The 20,183-nt window shown below is 43.6% G+C and overlaps 1 protein-coding gene across 1 annotated transcript; it reads right to left on the bottom strand.

Annotated features, from left to right (window-relative positions):
* Positions 1-635: 635 nt before the first annotated feature.
* Positions 636-19,912, bottom strand: uckl1a (uridine-cytidine kinase 1-like 1a; the record flags this gene model as incomplete). Its single annotated transcript, XM_083768308.1, has 15 exons — positions 636-706; positions 2,559-2,715; positions 3,809-3,916; positions 4,349-4,471; positions 5,046-5,108; positions 5,621-5,714; positions 9,422-9,520; positions 10,586-10,602; positions 11,356-11,417; positions 13,036-13,225; positions 15,185-15,256; positions 16,109-16,279; positions 16,577-16,683; positions 17,622-17,818; positions 19,854-19,912. The coding sequence occupies 15 exons, from the start codon at positions 19,910-19,912 to the stop codon at positions 636-638; spliced, it is 1,590 nt and encodes a 529-aa protein (XP_083624434.1).
* Between the last annotated feature and the right edge of the window lie 271 nt (positions 19,913-20,183).

Here is a 20,183-nt window from a genome sequence, read left to right on the forward strand (position 1 = left end):
TGGATCGGCTTCCCTGATTTGCCAAACCAAACCGTCGGCCTCACGGATTGGACCAAGCATCACGTCACGTTTGGCGCCACTTAGCCTGTATGATTCCCTGATAATTCCCTGATTGGCTAAAACCTTTAGCCAATCAGGCCCCGTCGGCCGAACTTGGCGTAATGTTTGTGCTGCGTAGCCAAGTGACAGCGGTTGGCATGGAACAGGAAGTGGACAAACGCCATAAAATGGAGGAATGTGGTAGAAGAATAGCAGTATGTTGGGACGGGGAGAACATTTATGTGTGACCCTAGTCTACAACCTTCTAAGACTGTTTAATCTCACAGACAGTCTTTGATCTGAACGGTGCTTAATGAGCAGTCCCAAAATAAATAAGCTACAGCATATGAATATGATACAAAAATATCTCATTTATATATCTCAATTGGCGATTACCTGTAGCATAACAATACAAATAATATGTTAAACAACCCAACACAAATGAATGTAGCAACATTTGCATGGTGGACGGTGGACGAAAATAAGTGATATTCTTTTTAAATTTAAAACAAAAAGCTTACTTAAAAGGTGAAACTCGAGATATTTAAGACTTTTAATAACCAAATATCACTTAGACTACCTTTAACTGTGTGTTGCTAACATGACGGCTCTTCCTCACTCCAGTTGTCAGATCCGTCCGTCCCAAAGTACCGGTCCCCAAAGTCCCCTGGAATCACATAAACATGACCTATGAATACACACAAATATACACACCCGTACGGGGCCATTTGGAATAGAGCCCTGGAGCGGGAGCCCACGGGACCCAACGCAAATGTTGCGGGCGGTATTTAAATACCTGACCCTGACTCTGTCTGTCAGGGTCACACGAAAGACTGTCACACGAAAGACGATACTTTGAAATCCCATCATTTCATTCCGCAGTAGCTTTGAGGCTGCTGGTTGGATAGGGACGGGCAAATATGTTTACCGTCTTTTTTTCCCCACCCGCTGCGGCTCCGCTTCTCCGCTGGGAAGGTGATCATCTCGTTTTTATTTGTACTTTATTATCTACAGCACGGCCAGGGCACGCAACACTGATTATTATTGTATCGGGTCGCTCGTTATTTTTGAGAGAGAGAGAGAGAGAGAGAGAGAGAGAGAGAGAGAGAGAGAGAGAGAGAGAGAGAGAGAGAGAGAGACCGTTGAACACACACACACACACACACACATACATACACACAGATCAGGGTTATCGTCATCTGCTGCTGCTCCACGTTTTTTTGTGGATCTGAAAAAAGGAACGAAATAACGCGCTCTATGTGCAAACTCCTCGGCGCGCCTTGGATATGAGCGCCTTGGAGCATGCTCAGAAAGACCAGAATGAACTTACATCCGAATTAGTGTATACATGAGTCCAATTTTCTTTCAATCGCATTGAACATCGGAGTAATCGGGCCAGTGACATCGGAATGGTTTTTAGATCGCATCGAGCGTTTTCATTCGGATGTAAGTTTTTGTAGGTGTTTACATAACAACGTTTAATAGGATTGAAATTCTATTCGGAATGAAAAGGGGATTTAACTGCTCATGTAAACGTAGCCACTGACTCTGTTTGACCAGAATGGAACAGAGCCTTCATTAGTATAATTAACACTGAGTCTGTCTGACCAGAATGGAACAGAGCCTTCATTAGTACCATTAACACTGACTCTGTTTGACCAGAATGGAACAGAGCCTTCATTACTATCATTAACACTGACTCTGTTTGACCAGAATGGAACAGAGCCTTCATTACCATCACTAACACTGACTCTGTTTGACCAGAATGGAACAGAGCCTTCATTAGTATCATTAACACTGACTCTGACTCAGATCATTAGTATAATTAAGGTCACATTCCCACCCAATACTTCGGTAGACTCATGCGTATGGGCGGAGATTTTGGGATTCTTGCATCCCCCAGCTCTCTCACTATACGCATGCAGCCACGCACTTTTGGGCATGGAGGCACAGCGCTGAGAGCACTGATATAACAGACAGCAGCGCAAAATGTTTACAAGTTTATCGAGATGAAAGTCCCTGCTCCCCAGTCCCCACACAGTGACAGCACTCCATGTTTACGGCACAGACAGACAGACAGACAGAATATTCTGTAAGCTATAATACACTGCAGTGTTTTTATGTGTTTTCCAGGGACGATATGGACACCACCACACAGACATATCGATGCCAGGGACGATACGGACACCACCACACAGACATATCGATGCCAGGGACGATACGGACACCACCACACAGACATATCGATGCCAGGGACGATACGGACACCACCACACAGACATATCGATGCCAGGGACGATACGGACACCACCACACAGACATATCGATGCCAGGGACGATACGGACACCACCACACAGACATATCGATGCCAGGGACGATACGGACACCACCACACAGACATATCGATGCCAGGGACGATACGGACACCACCACACAAACATATCGATGCCAGGGACGATACGGACACCACCACACAAACATATCGATGCCAGGGACGATATGACCACTACATACGCACCGATGCCGGGGATGAGGTGCAGCCAGTCGTCCAGACTCTTGTCCACGGCCGTGGTGATGATCTTGATGTGAGGGAAGGCGTACGCCACCGAGTGAACGCCCAGCTCTGCCATGAGCAGAGAGACCAGCACGATCCTGTCCTCCTGGACATCATGGTCCTACAGAGACAGACAGAGGACATTAACCCTCTTATTATTGCTAGATTTAATAACATCTTATTGTGCATTGGGCCAGATTTGGCGACTTTTTGAATGGCAATCTAAAAATGTGAGATATGACCACAATGTAATAATTATGTTTCTAGCATGTTCCCTCGTTTACTTATAAGCATTTTAGTACACCTTACTTTTAGTACACCTCACTGAAACCATGGTCTACTAAAATTCTTATAAGTAAATGATGGAACTTGCTAGAATCATAATTCTTTTTTCGTTGTAAAGTAGAGACTTGGAGCTCTAAAATAAGACATTTCGTGACATTGTGGTCATATCTCACATTTTTCGATTGCCATTCAAAAAGTCACCAAAGCTGGCCAATGCTGGCCAATGCCCCATTTCTTAATTCGTCATTTTAATGCAAAAATAAAGCTCAGGGATCTAAATAATTTAGATCCCTTTTTACTTTCGTTTTCACTGTAATACCCAGAATTGCCACCAGATGGCGGGAACGCACCATTATGCTGATTTTGGCCAAACAGTCAAATCTGCCTAAATCACTTCCTGTCAATCGGAGGTAAACATCCAAGGGTAGTTTGACCCCAAGCAGATAGCTTGGCTGTCTGGATTGCTAAGCTAACACTAGCTTTTTCATAACTTAGTCAAATTAAGCTAAAAAACGGCCAGGAACATCTCGAAATGTCAGATATTTTGCCGCGATTCACATAGAGACGGCGCGCGTGCACGATAGTGCACGATAGTGCACGATCGCGCGGTTTTCGGCCGGTTTTTGGTAGATTACGTAATAATTATTTTTTTTAAGTCTAAAAATTCCATTATTTTGTTATAATAAGACGTACTGACAGGGCAGTACGTCTATTACGTCAATTACGTCCCTGGCCACGAGGGATTTGTTGATTTAATACGCAGATAACGTCATTGGCCACTAGGGGGTTAACACTGTCCTCATGGACATCATGGTCCTACAGAGACAGACAGAGGACATTAACACTGTCCTCATGGACATCATGGTCCTACGGGGGACAGAGGACATTAACAGTCTGTCATGGTGTATGTATATATCTACAGTACGTACCAGCAGAACTCTCACAGCCATCATGGCGGCGGCTCCCGTGGACACAGTGCTGTCCATCAGGATGACGTGGTCGTCACTGATGTCTTTGGGCAGACGCAGGTAGTGAAGCTGATGGTTACCATGGAGAGAGACAGACAGACAAAAAAGAGCAAAAAATGTATCATTGTAATAATTATATACATGTGCATACTGTATGTTTTCCCTGTAGTAGCAAAGTTGGGTGAACTTTGTTTAAACAACTTCACATTAGGCCACTATGTTCCATATATATACAGCTTATAACAGCTTAAGGAAGGTGAACGAACAACTTCAAAGTAGACTATGTTCCATACAACAGATTAAGGAAGGTGCAATGCGAGCATAATAGTGCAGGTGTGAGTTCTTATCAGTTCATTCATGTATCTGTGCAGTTCTTCTATAGATCTAACCTCAGGCTCTCCAGAATATGAGGATCTATAGATCTAACCTCATGCTCTCCAGAGTATGAGGATCTAGAGATCTAACCTCAGGTTGGTCTGAATGAGGATTTATAGATCTAACCTCAGGCTCTCCAGAGTCCATGTTGGTCTGGATGAGGATCTTTCCGATGCGAACATCCTTACAGACCGCCCTGAGAGCAGGCTCCATGGTCTCCCCCGCCCGGAGAACGGACACACCGGTGATCTGCACATACACACACGCACGCACGCGCACACGCGCACACACACACACACACACACACACACACACCATGAACACAACAGGCACGCCTGTGGTCTGCACATTACACACGACATGAACATCTTAAGGCCAGACCGCACCGATGCGCAACTATAGTCCCAACTCCTTGCAACAAAACAGTTGGACGGGAACCCCTTTTGGTGTTTTAAGCATTTGAAAAATAGCAGATCTACAAGCTCATAGCGCGGCACCGAGTGCCGCACTACGAGCTTGTAGATCTGCTATTTTTTAACGTGTGGCGCATGTTGCAGGGAGAAGGAGTTGCATGTTGCAAGGATTTGCACTTGTGCGGACTGGTCTTAAAACGTTTTTTTTTGTGAACATAACATAGACACGTGGCATCTTCTACACATGTATGTTCAACATAACAGGAGACACACACGTTATGGTTCTCAAAACATTTTACATTTGACCTCCCATAACTCTGACGGACAGTGTACAAATGGAACCAAATGGACCTGTGAGGGTCCGTTCCAGCACCATGTGGAGTCAGAACAACATCACAACGGTCACTCACCCCTTTCCCGTTGTTGGTACGACCTTCGTAGCCTTCACCTTGTGGAGTCTGAACGGTGCACGGCTGTTACAAACAAACAAAACCTAGTGAATTGAACACACAGGACCACAGTGGAAACTATCCCCCTGCAGGGCTTTTTGTGTTATCCGATTAACAATCATTGAAAACCATGCCTCTGACAATCTGCAAACTGTTATTCAATCAATCAATCAAACAATCCAACGAACAAACAAGCTAAAAAAACAACGACCAACTAACGGACACGGACACACACACACACACACACACACACACACACACACACACACACACACACACAAAGTCACTATCTGGGTGCCGCATAGCACCACAATGCGACATGTTGTGAGCTTGTAGAGCAGCTATTTTTTGGCTCGTGACACCGTTGTACAACAGAGTATATATATAAACAATTTAGGCATTTAGCAGACGCTCTTAATCCAGAGCGACTTACAGTAAGCAAGAACAACACATGGTAATACATCAAATACATAAAAATAGACTTCAAGAATCATAAGTAACAGTGGAATATCTATAAAATGAAACTATAAACTCACCTGAGACGGTAGGAAGGTCAGAGCGTGTTCTATCAGCAGCCTCATCAGTCTCTTGGAGTAGAAGATGAACTCATCTCTGCTGGTCTCCTTGTTCCTTAAAACAAAAATTACATAGAAGAAACATCATAGCAAAAATGCATATGGTTAATGTGAAGAATACAGTATAGAACAATACACATCTTGTATTGCTGTCTGTCTGTCTATCTGTCTGTATTCTATATCATTCCAAAGGTAAAGCGCTACCATGTACAGAAAAGTATTTCGCCCATCTTAAATCTATATACCTTGCAAGATCATGATAATAAGTCTATTAAAGTGTCAGCTCTTTTACTGTATTTTAAACATTTAGACATTTGATTTGAGACACAGATTCAATACCAGCGTGGTCAGTTTATTTTGAGCTGTTTTAGCCGGTTAAGATCTTGTCCTCTTGGGGGTGCTAAAGTACCATGCAGTACAGCCAAAGTCAAGCTGAATTAAAACCGGCTATTCTTTGTGATTATATTTTATGGCCCCTCCAACATCAGGCTTTCAGAAATTGCAGCCAAGTCTATGGACTTTTAATGTTTGCTTTAAAGGAGAATTCCATGCTAGAAGGCTTTCTTACCTTTATTTGTAGTTGTTACGTCCACCAAAGAGGTCCAGGTGTTATTTTGTGCAAAAGTGCCCTCAATAGGGGTTGGATTTTTGTGCTAATTCGCATATTTCCATTGAAATAAGTAGTAAAGTGTGCCGCTTGGGATACTATTTACATTATGAAGAGAGGATACAAAAAAAATTATTTTTAAGCGATGGAAATAAGCAAATTAGCACAACACCAATGAATGTGACATTGAATTCATTGAGGGCTTATGGTAGGGGAAATAGCCAATAATGCACTTTTGCATAAAATAACACCTGGACCTCTTTGGTGGGGACGTAACAACTACAAATAAAGGTAAGAAAGCCTTCTAGCATAGAATTCTTCTTTAAGCAGTGACATCATGTGGCAGCCACAGTGGGCTCACTTCACAAGTGGGATTATTTTCTTCTTCTGAACATTCAGCCTTTAAACTAGCCAGAAAATTGGAGATTTGGGAAATAACCCTCATGATTTGACTCTGACTTGCGCTTTTTTTAACTTAATTTGGACTTGATCATCTCCCGTTTTATTGTGTTTGATTTAGCGGTGCACGGTTATGACATTATGACCAATATCCGATTATTTGCAGGGTCATATCTGCCGATATCGATTCTGACCAATTCCGATATTAGGACCACAATGGAATAGGCCCTATATGGCCTAGGCCCAAAGCCTGTTAATAAAGTATTCAATCAATCAATAAATAGATAATACTCTTTTCCAAGTTTTAAAATTTGGCTTTTGTTCTAGGCCAGTGGTTTTCAACCAGTGGTCCTTGAGGAGATCCCAGGTGGTCCCCAGCTAAATTATGGAAAGTTGGTAACCAAATCGACCCTTCTAGATCTTTAACTCTTGAGAGCGTAAAATTAAACCAAATTGGTTTAATTTTACGATCTCAAGAGCTAAATTATTGTTAAGCATCTGCATTACTTAATTTACAAAAGGTCTACACAATTAGAGGTTAAGTTATTTTGATCAGCGTTTGCCTGTTATCTCTCTTAATGGTACCAACATCAATACAACATGGAATTGTGGACAAAATCTTATCCAACAATAACGAAATATTATTTTGTTTTGGGTCTGAGAGGCTAAAATCTCATCAAATAGTGGTCAATAAATAATGGACCTTGAAATGAAACAGGTTGAAAACCACGGTTCTGTAGACTAGAGGTACTAGACACTTTTCATTTAAATTGAACTCATTGATGAATTTTTACATTTTTCCTTTTTTTTGCTGGTGAAAACTGATTAAATAAATTATTATTAGATTATTTGAGACCGTTCCGATACCGATATTGCATTTTTAGGCCTGATATGTTGTCCGATTCTGATTATGCTACCGATTATATCGTACATCCCTATTGTATTGCTGTGTTGTATTGTTTCTTGACCTGTACAGCCCTTTGGGGTTTGAGCGTGCTATAAAGTTTGATTTGTTACTGTAAATACAGCAGCCTACGTACGGTACGTAGGCTGCTGCATTTACTTTACGGCAGTGGTTCCCAAAGTGGGGTCCGGGGACCCCTAGGGGTCCTTGAGGGAGTTCCAGGGGGTCCCCAGCTAAATTATAGTTTTCAACCAAATGGACACTTGTGGGTCTGTAACTCTCAGTTAAATTAACATTGATTTTACAATATAAATTGGGGGTCCCAGAGATTAGAAATGCCATTAAATGGGCGTCCGTAGACTAATTCATGTCAAACTGGGGGTCCTTGAAATTAAACGGGTTGAGAATCACTACTAGAACCGTAAAAATCTTCCTCTTATAATTATGGGGGGGTCGCTGGCATAGCTTTTCAAATGGGGGTCTGCAGGCTAATTAGTGTGTGGGGTCGGTGGAGGTGAACGGAACACTGTCCCCTCCCCTCCCAGTGAGCTGTGGCGTCCCACAAGGAAGCATACTAGGGCCTTTACTGTTCCTAATATATGTTAATGACATGACTTCAGCTTGTGACTGCAACTTGTTCCTGTTCGCAGATGACTCAGCACTGCTGGTCTCGGACAGGAACAAACTGCAGGTTGAAAAGACCCTCAGCTCTGAACTCGGTAGAATCTGCACCTGGCTCGCTGATAACAAACTATCCTTACACCTGGGAAAAACTGAATCCATCCTCTTCGGATCAAATAGTAATCTCAGCAAGGCAGATGGCTTCTTGGTTAGAGTGGGTGACAATATTATCACACGAAAAGATCAAATTACCTACCTAGGTTCCATCCTGGAGGCCAATCTTTCCGGTGATAAGATGGCCACCAACGTAATCAAAAAAGTCAATCAAAGAACAAGATTCCTTTACAGGATCTCCTCACTGGTCAGCAAAAACACCTTGAAGACCTTAACAGGAGCCCTCGTACAAGGTTTCTTTGACTATGCATCCACCTCTTGGTACCACAGCACCTCAAAGGCCCTTAAAACAAGGCTCCAGACCTCCCAAAACAAACTGGTCAGGCTCCTACTTGGCCTCACCCCCCGAACCCACCTCACCCCTGCCCACTTTGACAGGCTGGGGTGGCTTAGGGTCGTCGACAGAGTACAGCATCTTGCAATGGGTCTAGTCCACAAGATTCGATACACCACCAAGATACCCATGTACCTGTCTAAATACTTCCTTAATGTAAACGAAGTCCACACCCACAACACCAGAGGGAGTGCAACAAACCATGTACAACCCAGATTCGGCACAAACAAGGGACTAAATTCTTTTCGCTCCTATGCCACCAAAATGTGGAACGCCCTACCAACAGTCATTAAGACATGTGAATCCCTTGACTCCTTCAAAACCGCTCTCAAAGGGCACCTACGGATGGCTGCAATTCGAAACTGGCCTCTGTAAAATCTGAATCACCCCCACCCCCCCCACCCCATTTTCCCTCACTGTATATTGTATCTTTTCCCTTTTTTGCTTCCCATATGATGAATTTAGCTACATAGAAATGTCTATTTGTATGTCTCTAAATGTTTGTATGTCTTTAAATGTTTTGATGAATTGAACAATGTGGACCCTGTTGTAAACAAGTGTAATGCTTAATTGGGTCGTCCACTCACAGTTGACAGTCTTTGTATTGAGTTTGTGCTTAAAATGTACTGTAAATTCTACAAACTGTTAATAAATATTTCAATCAATCAATCAATCGGTCCTTGACATGAAGACGTTTGAGAACCACTGCTTCACGGTACGTACCGGATGATGGTGTGCAGGCCTCGAACCTGCGGCGTGCTCTCCAACACGCTGAGCGTCTGGGGGAGGGGCTGAGTCTGCTGGCCGGACGCCAACACCGCCCTGTGTGGGGGAGGAGGAGGAGTCAGTATGGTCATGTGACTTCTAACCGTTTCATCGAGCCATAGATAGAAAAAGAAGGATGCCTCATTGGCCGCAGTGCTGTTTTTGGCAGCAATTTTTTATTTTTGTTTTAGTCAGTCTTTTGAATAGTTTTCCTCTAGTTTTAGTCACATTTTAGTCACTAGTCGACTAAATCTACGGCTGATTTAGTCGACTAAAATGTATTTTGGCGGGCCTTGATGCCGTCGTAACGACTGATTTTTACACTTGCTGAAAATAGCAGATCTACACGCTCACTACACGTCGCATGCAACCAGGTGTAAAATCACTTATAGTGGATCTCTTGTCCACTAGTCCCTTCCTAACATTTTAGTCTAGTTTTTATTTGTCGACGAAATTGTCAATATATTTAGTCTTAGTTTTAATTTCGTTTCCGTGAGTGAAAAAAGGTAGTCGACGAACATTTTTCTTCTTAGTTTTAGTCGACAAAATCAATACCGATTGCCCGCTGCCGTTCATTGGAGCGGCCCGTCTTGCAAAGTGTGAAAAAGGCGAGGGGTGCTTTGTCGCTCTACATATAGAGCGTCTTGAGACAACTTGTTGTGATTTAACACTTTGATAAAATTGAATTGAATGGTATGGTTGAAGGTATGGTTCATTTGGGGGTCTTTGACATGAAGATGTCTGAGAACCACTAGTCTGCAACAATGATAAAAACAACAAATTATTATTATTAATAATATATACCACGTGGAATGACTTAAAGCTTAAATTAAAGATCTGCTCTCCCAATACATACGGTCAATTTAAATCTTTGATTGAAGACTTACCCCCAAGTGTCTGCAACTGTTTTTAAACATGTATTAGAACACACAATGAGGAAATGTTGCTGTTCTGTTTTGTTGTTTTTGTTTATTGGTTTGACAATGTTGCATTATGTTGTACTGTATCTCGACGACACTGCAAATGAGGGAAACCTCAATGTCTCTCGAGAATAAATAAAGGTTTGAATGAATGAATGAATGAATAATATATATATTATTCCACCTGTCAGCAGCATCCTACCTGACACTGAGCTCACGCTGCATGTAGGGAGTAGGGTGAGAGAGAAGAGAAACCATTCATGACAAATTAACATTGTACATGTAGGGCAGGGGTTCTCAACCTTTTTGGCTGGGGACCCCCGGAAATGCTTTGGCCATGTCTCGCCCCCCAAAGAAATAACCTTAATATTAGAGAATATATATCATAAATGAATACTGAAACCAGATATAATCATTAAGGAAAGTTTATGCATGACTTGTACTATGTGTACTATCATTTCCATTTTCCATTTTCCAGCCATATTTTATTTTTTATAATTTGGGGACCCCCCACAATAATTTGGCGACCCCCCCTAGGGGTCGCGAGCCACGGGTTGAGAACCCCTGATGTAGGGAGTAGGGTGAGAGAATACAACCATTCATGACAAATTAACATTTTACAAAGCTGAAAGTAGCAAAATGTCAATTTAAAACGCCTTCTAAATCCTAATCTCCGGATACTATATCGGCATCGGAAAAGTATCGGTATTGGTGAATATGCCAGTCTAACCACCGATCCGACACAGGAGTGTAAGGGGTTGAGTGGTTGACACTATGGCAGGTAAATAAAATGTTGGGGCATGTGGAATTTGCTTTCGAGTTGCCCAAACTGCAAGTGCACATTTGAGTGAGGAGTGTGCTATTATCGGGACATCCCTAATTTCCACTACCAGCATTTCTAAAAAATGCCTATAAATATAGTATCACCATAACATGCAGCCACATGGTGGCGCTGTGGAACCAGCAACTCACCTCCTCCAACTGACTGTGGACATGTTGAACTATCAGGTCAATGGCTACCATGTTACCACCTCCTGAGAGAGAGACAGAGACAGAGACAGAGACACACACACACACACACACACACACACACACACACACACACACACACACACACACACACACACACACACACACACACACACACACACACACACACACACACACACACACACACACACACACACACACACACACACACACACACACACACAGAGAGAGCTAATTAAGATAATGAAAATAAGTACTATAATTTACAGTAACTTTTCAAAATAAAAATTGTTACAACACAAGTAAGTAAGTACATTTTATTTATAAAGCACCTTTCTTAACAAGGTTACAAAGTGCTGTACAATGGACACAATACAATCTATCAAATTAAAACAGGACAGTGTAATGATACGGAAAAATAGTACAACAAGCGATAAGAACAACATAATCAAGAAGGTCAAATAACAGATTTGACATTTGACATTTTTCTAATACTTTAGAGATGAAGGCGAGTTTGTAGATTGGCCTATAATTATCGAGGACTAACGGATCTAGACTTGTTTTTTTAATAAGGGTTGAGGCTAGTGAGCTATTGATGATAGAATTTTTTTTTTAAATCATGACGGCTCCCTACGGTCGCGGCCCACCGGGAATATGCCTGGTACGACCTGTGGCCAGTCCAGCCCTGCTTATAACAAAAGGCTTGTTGCAGACTGACCTCACATTGATTAAGACCATTTTAAGTGGAACAGACTTAGTGGGAGGGGCTAAAGGGAGGCAAGGAATGTGACTGAGGTTTGATGGAATGACTGTGCGTGGAGTGGAATTGAAATTTAATGAAGTGTGTCTAGTCCTGATAAGAACGGTGATGGGCAGAGGGCAGGAGAGGGATGTGGAGTCAGGGGTCAAGAGGTCAAAAGGGATAGAAAGGGAGAGTGGAATATCAGCATGATTCTCAGGAGGACGCTCATTATTGCAGGGTATAGGGTCTATAGTGGAATCATGCTGCAACAGGCATCATTTCTTGAAGGCAACATGGCGGATGAAATTCATGGTGAGCTGTCTAATGCCTGTAGTGTTAGGGTGTAGTCCATCCGGTTTGTAAAGGTTGTTTCTAGTCCAGAAAGTATCGAAATTGTCAATGAAGCCATGCCCAGTTGCAATACAAAATTCTCTTAGCTATTCCTGCAGACTGTGGAGCCTGCTAAAGTGCTCAGTGCTCTTGGACGGGGCAGGGATGGGACCAGAGAAAACACAGGTTTTGTTGAGACACTCAATGCTGGTGGCAATTTCTTCTAAGTCTAGTCTGTGTTTGGCTGATTGCAGATCCAAGACACTGTTCGTTCCGATGTGAACAAAATCAGTGTGGGCAGAGGGGTAGAGGTCGATAATAATAGGTGCTAATTTGGAGACATCTGTAATTCTACCGCCCGGGAGACAAAAGGTGATCCCCACCTGGGATTACAATGTCTCTTGTGGTTGAATCGCCAATTATAATGAGCTCCAGGTTAATATCCTTAAATAACAGCCCCTTATAAACAGTGAGTTTTGGCCAGGCAAGTAAAGGGTTAATGATCAGGGGGGGTGGAGGGGATACAGGAGCTGGTTAAAGGTCAGGCATTTCCATGACTGACCCATGTGCCGATAATGATCTTACTTTACCTCTTGGCACCACGAGGTCCGCCAGCCTCATGGTGGGCTCGATGTACTGCTCGAAGGCCGGCTTCACGAACTGGTTGTACTGTTTTATGACGCCCTCCATGTCCCGCCCGCGCTCCGTGATGTCCCTGCGCAGGCGACGCACCAAACGGATGTCCGAGTCCGTGTCCACGAAGATCTTCATGTCCAGGAGCTACAGCGACACAACAGCATGCATCACCGCCATTATAATATTATAACCCATTCAGGACGGGAACACCCCTTTGGAGTTTTAAAGCAAGAAGACATTTTGTAGAATCGTCCTCAGGTCTAAATGAGTCAACAGTCATGGATTCACCATAATTATAACATCAACAGTCATGGATTTCATCATCATTAACTCATTGATGATGACACTGTCACTGTTGATTTTCACAGGAACTATTGATTTAATTGTAGTCTTTTGAATACAATTTCATTGATATTTTTTGTCACATTTTAGTCATCTGAAATGGTTTAGTGTTTTTTATTTTTCATCTACAGTTGATTTGGTCAACAGAAATGTATTTTGGCGGGCCTTGATGCTGTCGTAAAAATGCCAGATTTTGCACTTGGTTGCATGCAAAAAATAGCCGATCTACAAGTAATGCTCACAACGCTTGTGAGCTTGTAGATCTGCTATGATAATAAGCTATTTGTCATCTGTTTAAAGAGTGCGGTGATTTTTTTATTGTTGTTATTATACAAGGAGGAAGATCTTTTTCAAAAAGGTGTACAGTATTTGTTAAAATGTCATGTTTATGTGGGCACCCCCACCAGTTCATTAAGTATGCCTGGTTTGCCTGGTGGGTGGTGATGGGTGGTGATCCACTTGAACTGAAGCAGCACCCACAGCTGTAGTTGTATGATAAAGGGGGAGGGGTTAAGGGAGGGGCTGATAGTGTGATGTCACTAAATTACTGTTTTTTTTCATTGGCACGTTTGACTGTCAAGGTTTCAGCCTCTAGGAAAAAACCCTAAATACAAAGGGAAGACATCATTGCACATAACAACCACACCAAGGGGTCTAATGAAGTACTGTCACCTCTTAAACACATGAAAAATTGGAAAAAAGTTAAAAAAAATCACAGCACTCCATCTTTAAACAAAGCATACAAGGCCAACATGAATTTTCTATCAACGTTCCAACGTTCAATCCCCAAAACGCAATTAAATCATTAAACACCATAATTTGTTTTGACAATTAATCAACAAAGACAAACTGTCGTTTCACGCAGGATGAACAAGTCAAGTCACGTTTTTCAAAAGTTTTAAAGTTTTAAAAAAGTGTCACACAGACTTACCTGAAGCAGACAGTTCTTTATCACACTTAAGCTATTGAAAAATAGCAGATCTACAAGCTCGTAGATTTTTTTTTTTTGTGAAAATGTGGCGCAAATCTTTGACCGTATAGACCAATTATTCGTTTACAAACATTGAGACTGGTCGCACGGGTGACTGTTTCATGTAATCAATTCCCAACAGATCTCCAAATCTGTTGTTTTGGGGAGCACTGGTTTCAATTCATTCAACCTCCTCTTGTGTGTTGGCTAGTGAGGTGCACCCTAGGAGACATTTATACTTCATTGCGCAACAGTATTGCACGCAGAGAACAGCTGATATACAAGCTCACATCGCATCGCGGGAGCCACTGTTGTGAGGATAGGGGTCTGTGTGCGCGACGCCATCGTGGGACGAAGCATAAATTATACATGATGGACAAACAGGCTCTGCTGCCGTGATTATGAGCGCACCTCCCGTTTTTATGACAGCGACTGGAGGTGTGGTTTTGAGGACAACTGCTTTGAATTGCTATTATTGTTCACACACAGCATGCATTATATATTTGTGAGAGATCACAATAAAAATCCAAATCATTCTTCCTCGACACTGGAAGAAAGAAAAGCATCTGAAAGTTTGATGGGGCATTTTTTACACGTGAGTGCAGCTAGAACTTTTCCATTGCATTTCATGAGAGGCAGGGTTCTTGTACTGCCGGCCTGTGCACGCATGCTGGTGCTTATCAGCGTGACGTTGTCTGTTAAGGCGTCTATATGATGAACAAGTCAAGTCAGGTTTTTCTAAAGTAAAAAGAATAAGAAAACTAAAGGAAGTGTCACACCGACTTACTTACCTGAAGCAGTTCTTTATCGACGAAGGACATAATGCCTTCAAATATGACAACACTGGCTCCGTACACCGTTTTCTGTGCAGAGGGAAGGAAAGGACGCGGTTATTCTCCAAGCAGACTCAAAATTTACTGTGAAACAGTTTGGTACAGTTAATTAACCCACTTGGCTTCTGAATCCTGTTTCTATGTCAGTGGTGACATTCTATGCACGGCAGCCATATTGGAAATTAATTTGGCCTCTTCCTTACTTCCTTCACAGGTCTGGCCAATTATACTATTTTTTAAGGCTCTGTTTGTTCCATTTAGTGTAGCAGAATGGTTCTCAAACGTTTTAATTTCAAAGACCCCCATAACTCTGAATGCACAAATGGACACCTATGGGTCCATTTGGTTATATTTGTACACTCACAGTTACACACCTGTAAAGGGCCAATTGGAACCCCCTCAAGGAACCCACGAGGGTCCCTGGACCGCACTTTGAGACCCACAGCTGTAGCAGAGTGTCCAGTGAGCCCACGTGCACATTAATTAGTATAATTATTTGTTAAAACCTGTGAAGGAAGGAAGTCAGGATGGAAGGAAGAGGACATCTCTCTCAGCAGGTAATGAATGGCATTTTTATGGTGCTTTTCCAAGCATTCAGAGTGCTTTACAATGGTTCATTCATTGGGAGGTGAAGCGGCGAACAGTCGACCCCAGCAGCGTCCTCACTTCCTCACACACCAATGGTGGCGAGCTCACACCCACCGACTCATTGGAGGCAATGTGGGGGGGGTTCAGTTTCTTGCCTAAGGACACTCTGCCTCCTGAGCCACAGCCGCCCCAAGGGGTAAGGGGTCCTTGACCTTAGGACTCATGAATCACACGTTTTTTTAAAGGCAACTAGTCAACGAGTAAAAATCACTAGAAGTGAAAGCCCACTCTCACCCAGTCTTTGTGTCGTCCGTGCGTGGTGAAGTCGTACACTGGGATCTTTACGCTCTTGCCCTGTTTGAGTTTCCTCAGCGTGGGGACCAGCAGCCCAAAGTCGAACGCTCCGGGATGGTCAAAGTTGTAGTCGTTACTGGCCGCCAACGACTGCTCCTCCGCCGACAACACCTGCAGCGACAAAATAATGGTCAATAATAAAATGGTAAAACAAATGGTGCATTTATATAGCGCCTTTTATCCAAAGGTGCTTTACACATAAATTGTGCATCACATTCACCCATTCACACACACATTCACCCATTCAGACACACACACACACACACACACACACACACACACTCATACACCGTTACACCTGGGGGGGGGAATGAAATGTGGGAGTTTTAAACTCCCGCATTTCAGATGAGGGAGTAAACTCTTCCTCGTCTGGCTTGGCACTCTAGCACCTTTTATTTAATATCTCACCTTGTAGAACGAGTCCATAGACAGCAGGACAACCCACGGCACGTCCAAAGCCTCAATGATCTTATTGGCTACGGTGGTTTTCCCTGAAGCGCTGCCTCCACACAGTCCTGTAGAGAATATATACATACAGATAATAATAATGAATTGCATTTTTATAGCGCTTTTCCAAGTAAAGCGATTTACAATTGTTCATCCATACATTGAGAGGTGAAGCGGCGAACAGTCGACGCCAGCGCCCTCACTTCCCGCATTCACACACCAATGGTGGCAAGCTAACACCGACCGACTCATTGGAGGCAATGTAGGGTTATTTTGAAAATGTGTTGAGCTGAACGCGAAGGATAATAACAGCTTGGCCCAGGCTGCCTGGGTACCGAGGCTAAAAGCGTGGTACTGTAGCCTCTGGTTCCCAAACTTTTTCACTTCAAAGACCCCTAAATTGACAGTAATTGGCCCGTGGACGCCCCTCCCCCCCCCCCCCCCCCCCCCATTTGAAAAGACATGCCATGGAGGGACCCCCCATAAGAGAACATCTTTACGGCTCTAGCAGTGATTCTCAACCCGTTTAATTTCAAGGACCCCCAGATGAATTAGGCTACGGACTCCTCATTTAATGGCATTTCTATCTCTAGGACTGCCCAATTTATATTGTAAAATCAAAGTTAATTTAACTCTGAGAGTGTACAAATGGAACCGCTGGTCATCATTTAGCTGGGGACCCCTTAAAGGTGCGTTCAGACCTGGATGGTTAAAGCGGCGCGATTAAATACAAAGTCAATGCAAAGGCGAGAATTGCGCGAACGGGCGCAGCGCGGCCTGGCTCAGCACAAACGAGACGAACCGAGGCGAATATATATATTCAACCCTCCGCTCCATTGCCGTAGATCTAGGTCAATTAAAGCCTATTATTTAATGCTACGCTTAACGCCATTGCCGTAGATCAATGGCAATTGCGCTTTTATAGTGCTTTCGATCGATCAAGCCATAATGCTATTTGCGTTAGCATCGGGTAGCTACTTTTGGGAACCTACTGCTGTACACCCACCGATGACAAAGGCGTCCTTGGAGTGCGCCCCGGTCTCGTTGTACCAGGGCGGGCGGCCCGCCGTGTAGATGGTGCGCGTTCCCGTGCGGAGGATGGGCGGCTCCGACGCACTCATGGAGGCGGAGCTCTTCTTGCGCGGCGGTGCCCCGCCGACCGGGGGGAGGAGCCGGTCCAACGAGTCGTCACCCCCGCTGCCGCTATACAAATACACGAGAGGGAGGCAGGCAGGCAGGCAGGCAGGCAGGCAGGCAGGCAGGCAGGCAGGCAGGCAGGCAGGCAGGCAGGCAGGCAGGCAGGCAGGCAGGCAGGCAGGCAGGCAGGCAGGCAGGCAGGCAGGCAGGCAGGCAGGCAGGCAGGCAGGCAGGCAGGCAGGCAGGCAGGCAGGCAGGCAGGCAGGCAGGCAGGCAGGCAGGCAGGCAGGCAGGCAGGCAGGCAGGCAGGCAGGCAGGCAGGCAGGCAGGCAGGCAGGCAGGCAGGCAGGCAGGCAGGCAGGCAGGCAGGCAGGCAGGCAGGCAGACAGACAGACAGACAGACAGACAGACAGACAGACAGACAGACAGACAGACAGACAGACAGACAGACAGACAGACAGACAGACAGACAGACAGACAGACAGACAGACAGACAGACAGACAGACAGACAGACAGACAGACAGACAGACAGACAGACAGACAGACAGACAGACAGAATTAAGACCGGGCCCACTTGAAGATCAAATCTCTAAAGCAGTGGTTCCCAAACTTATAGCCTAAAGATATTTTTTTAAATGCAGGTAAAATAAATGGGATTCTTACTAGTCCACGGACTACAAATGTGTCCCGACCCAGTGTTTGCGAACCAGTTCCTCTAGTCTAAACTCTAAAGTATCCGCTGCCCACCCATAAGACCACTTAACACAGCCTGTTAACATAGCCATGTTAGGACAATGATGAGTTTTCAGATGCATTTCGTTTTCAGAGCAAGCTTAAATTTATTATAACGATCAATCAATGTATTGTGTTCCGTATAGTAAACGTTATCACAATGAAAAGTACTGGCATTGGTAACAGCATTAGTGTGGAAGTCTTCTTCAGTATACATCACAGTGTTACTTTTGATGGAAAATTTGGATTTAGTTTTTAGTCATAGTCTTTTGAATAAAATACTTTAGTCACTTTAGTCATCCGAAATGTTAGTCTAGTTTTATTTGACTAAGTATCATGAGATTTTAGTTGACTCTGAAGCTCTCTTGTAGATTGGCTTTTTTCGCCGGTGCTTCCATATCGTCTTTGATAGAATCCACATGACTTTAATCAGCGGTGGCAACTGAGAACTTTAAAGGGACGTTTTTGTAATTTCTTATTTTCCAAGGTTTTCTGAGCTCAATTGCACCCAAAAAACCCTTCAGATGTGCTGTGGTCTGGGGTTTTCTGGCTCAAACAAGTGCTCTGATTTTCCTGTGGACTGTGATGTAAGAGTCCACAAATCCCATATACGACAATGGGATTTGCCCAGCAGATGTCACTGTTGAGGGATGTTTGCCTGTTTTCATTGCAGCTCAAAAGGCTTCAGAACACACAGAGAAAACCCCAGACCACAGAAAACCCACTGAATGTTCAAAGTTCAGGTTGTGTGTGGGTGTAATTGAGGTCATAAAACCTAAAAGAAAAAAAGGAAAATTTAAATAAATGAAATTAATGTCATGAAACCCTTAACCCATTCTGGGCAGGAACACCTTTTGGTGTTTTAAGCATTATGTCATACTTTAGCTATTGAAAAATAGAAGATCTACAACCTCGTAGCGCGGTATATCTGCTATTTTTTTTTAACCCATTCTGGGCGGGAACCCCTTTTGGTGTCTTACCCCCTCAGGCCGGGAACCCATATTTGGGTTCTGTACAGTATGTACAGTATTCAAAAATGTAATTTTTTTGATGCTGCTATATAAATATTTGAAGTTCAGGTCAGGCTTTAGAAGGCGTTTTTAGAATCGGCCTTAGGCCTAAATGTGGCGCAAATCATTGAATATATATTCTTTCAGAGCGAACGTTTTGAACTCATATCTTTGCTTCTGAGGGGTTCCTGGAACACCATATTTTCATATGGTGGTCGGCAGCCAAATACATATATTTTTGGGGGTCCTTGACATGAAAATGCAAGAACGACTGACAGAAAGTTAGAAACATAGGGTTTTTCAGAAATTTAGGATTCAGGATTTAGAAGGCATTTGTAGAATCGTCCTTAGGTCTTACCTGCGTTCAGGCAGCAGGGACCAGCGGCCAGAGATTCTGGCTCCGCCGAGCAGACTCATGTCTGCCTCTGAGAAGGAGTGTCGACGGCCTGACCGCTCCAGAATGACACCGTCACCTAGAACTACCAAACTACCACTCCCTGAATGAACACTGGATCCACACTATGGCAGCAGTGCAACCTATACTAACTACCTAACAAACTACAGGACAGGAGAGGAGAGGAGACAGGCCTGCTTTACAATCCTGGCTATGACACAAAACTAGATGCAGGTTCAATCTGTATTCTGCTTTGACTCAATTAAACAAATCGTTATAGAGAAGTCGTCGTTA

The sequence above is a fragment of the Protomyctophum parallelum genome, assembly GCF_964188405.1.
Source record: "Protomyctophum parallelum genome assembly, chromosome: 7".
Classification (NCBI taxonomy): Eukaryota; Metazoa; Chordata; class Actinopteri; order Myctophiformes; family Myctophidae; genus Protomyctophum; species Protomyctophum parallelum.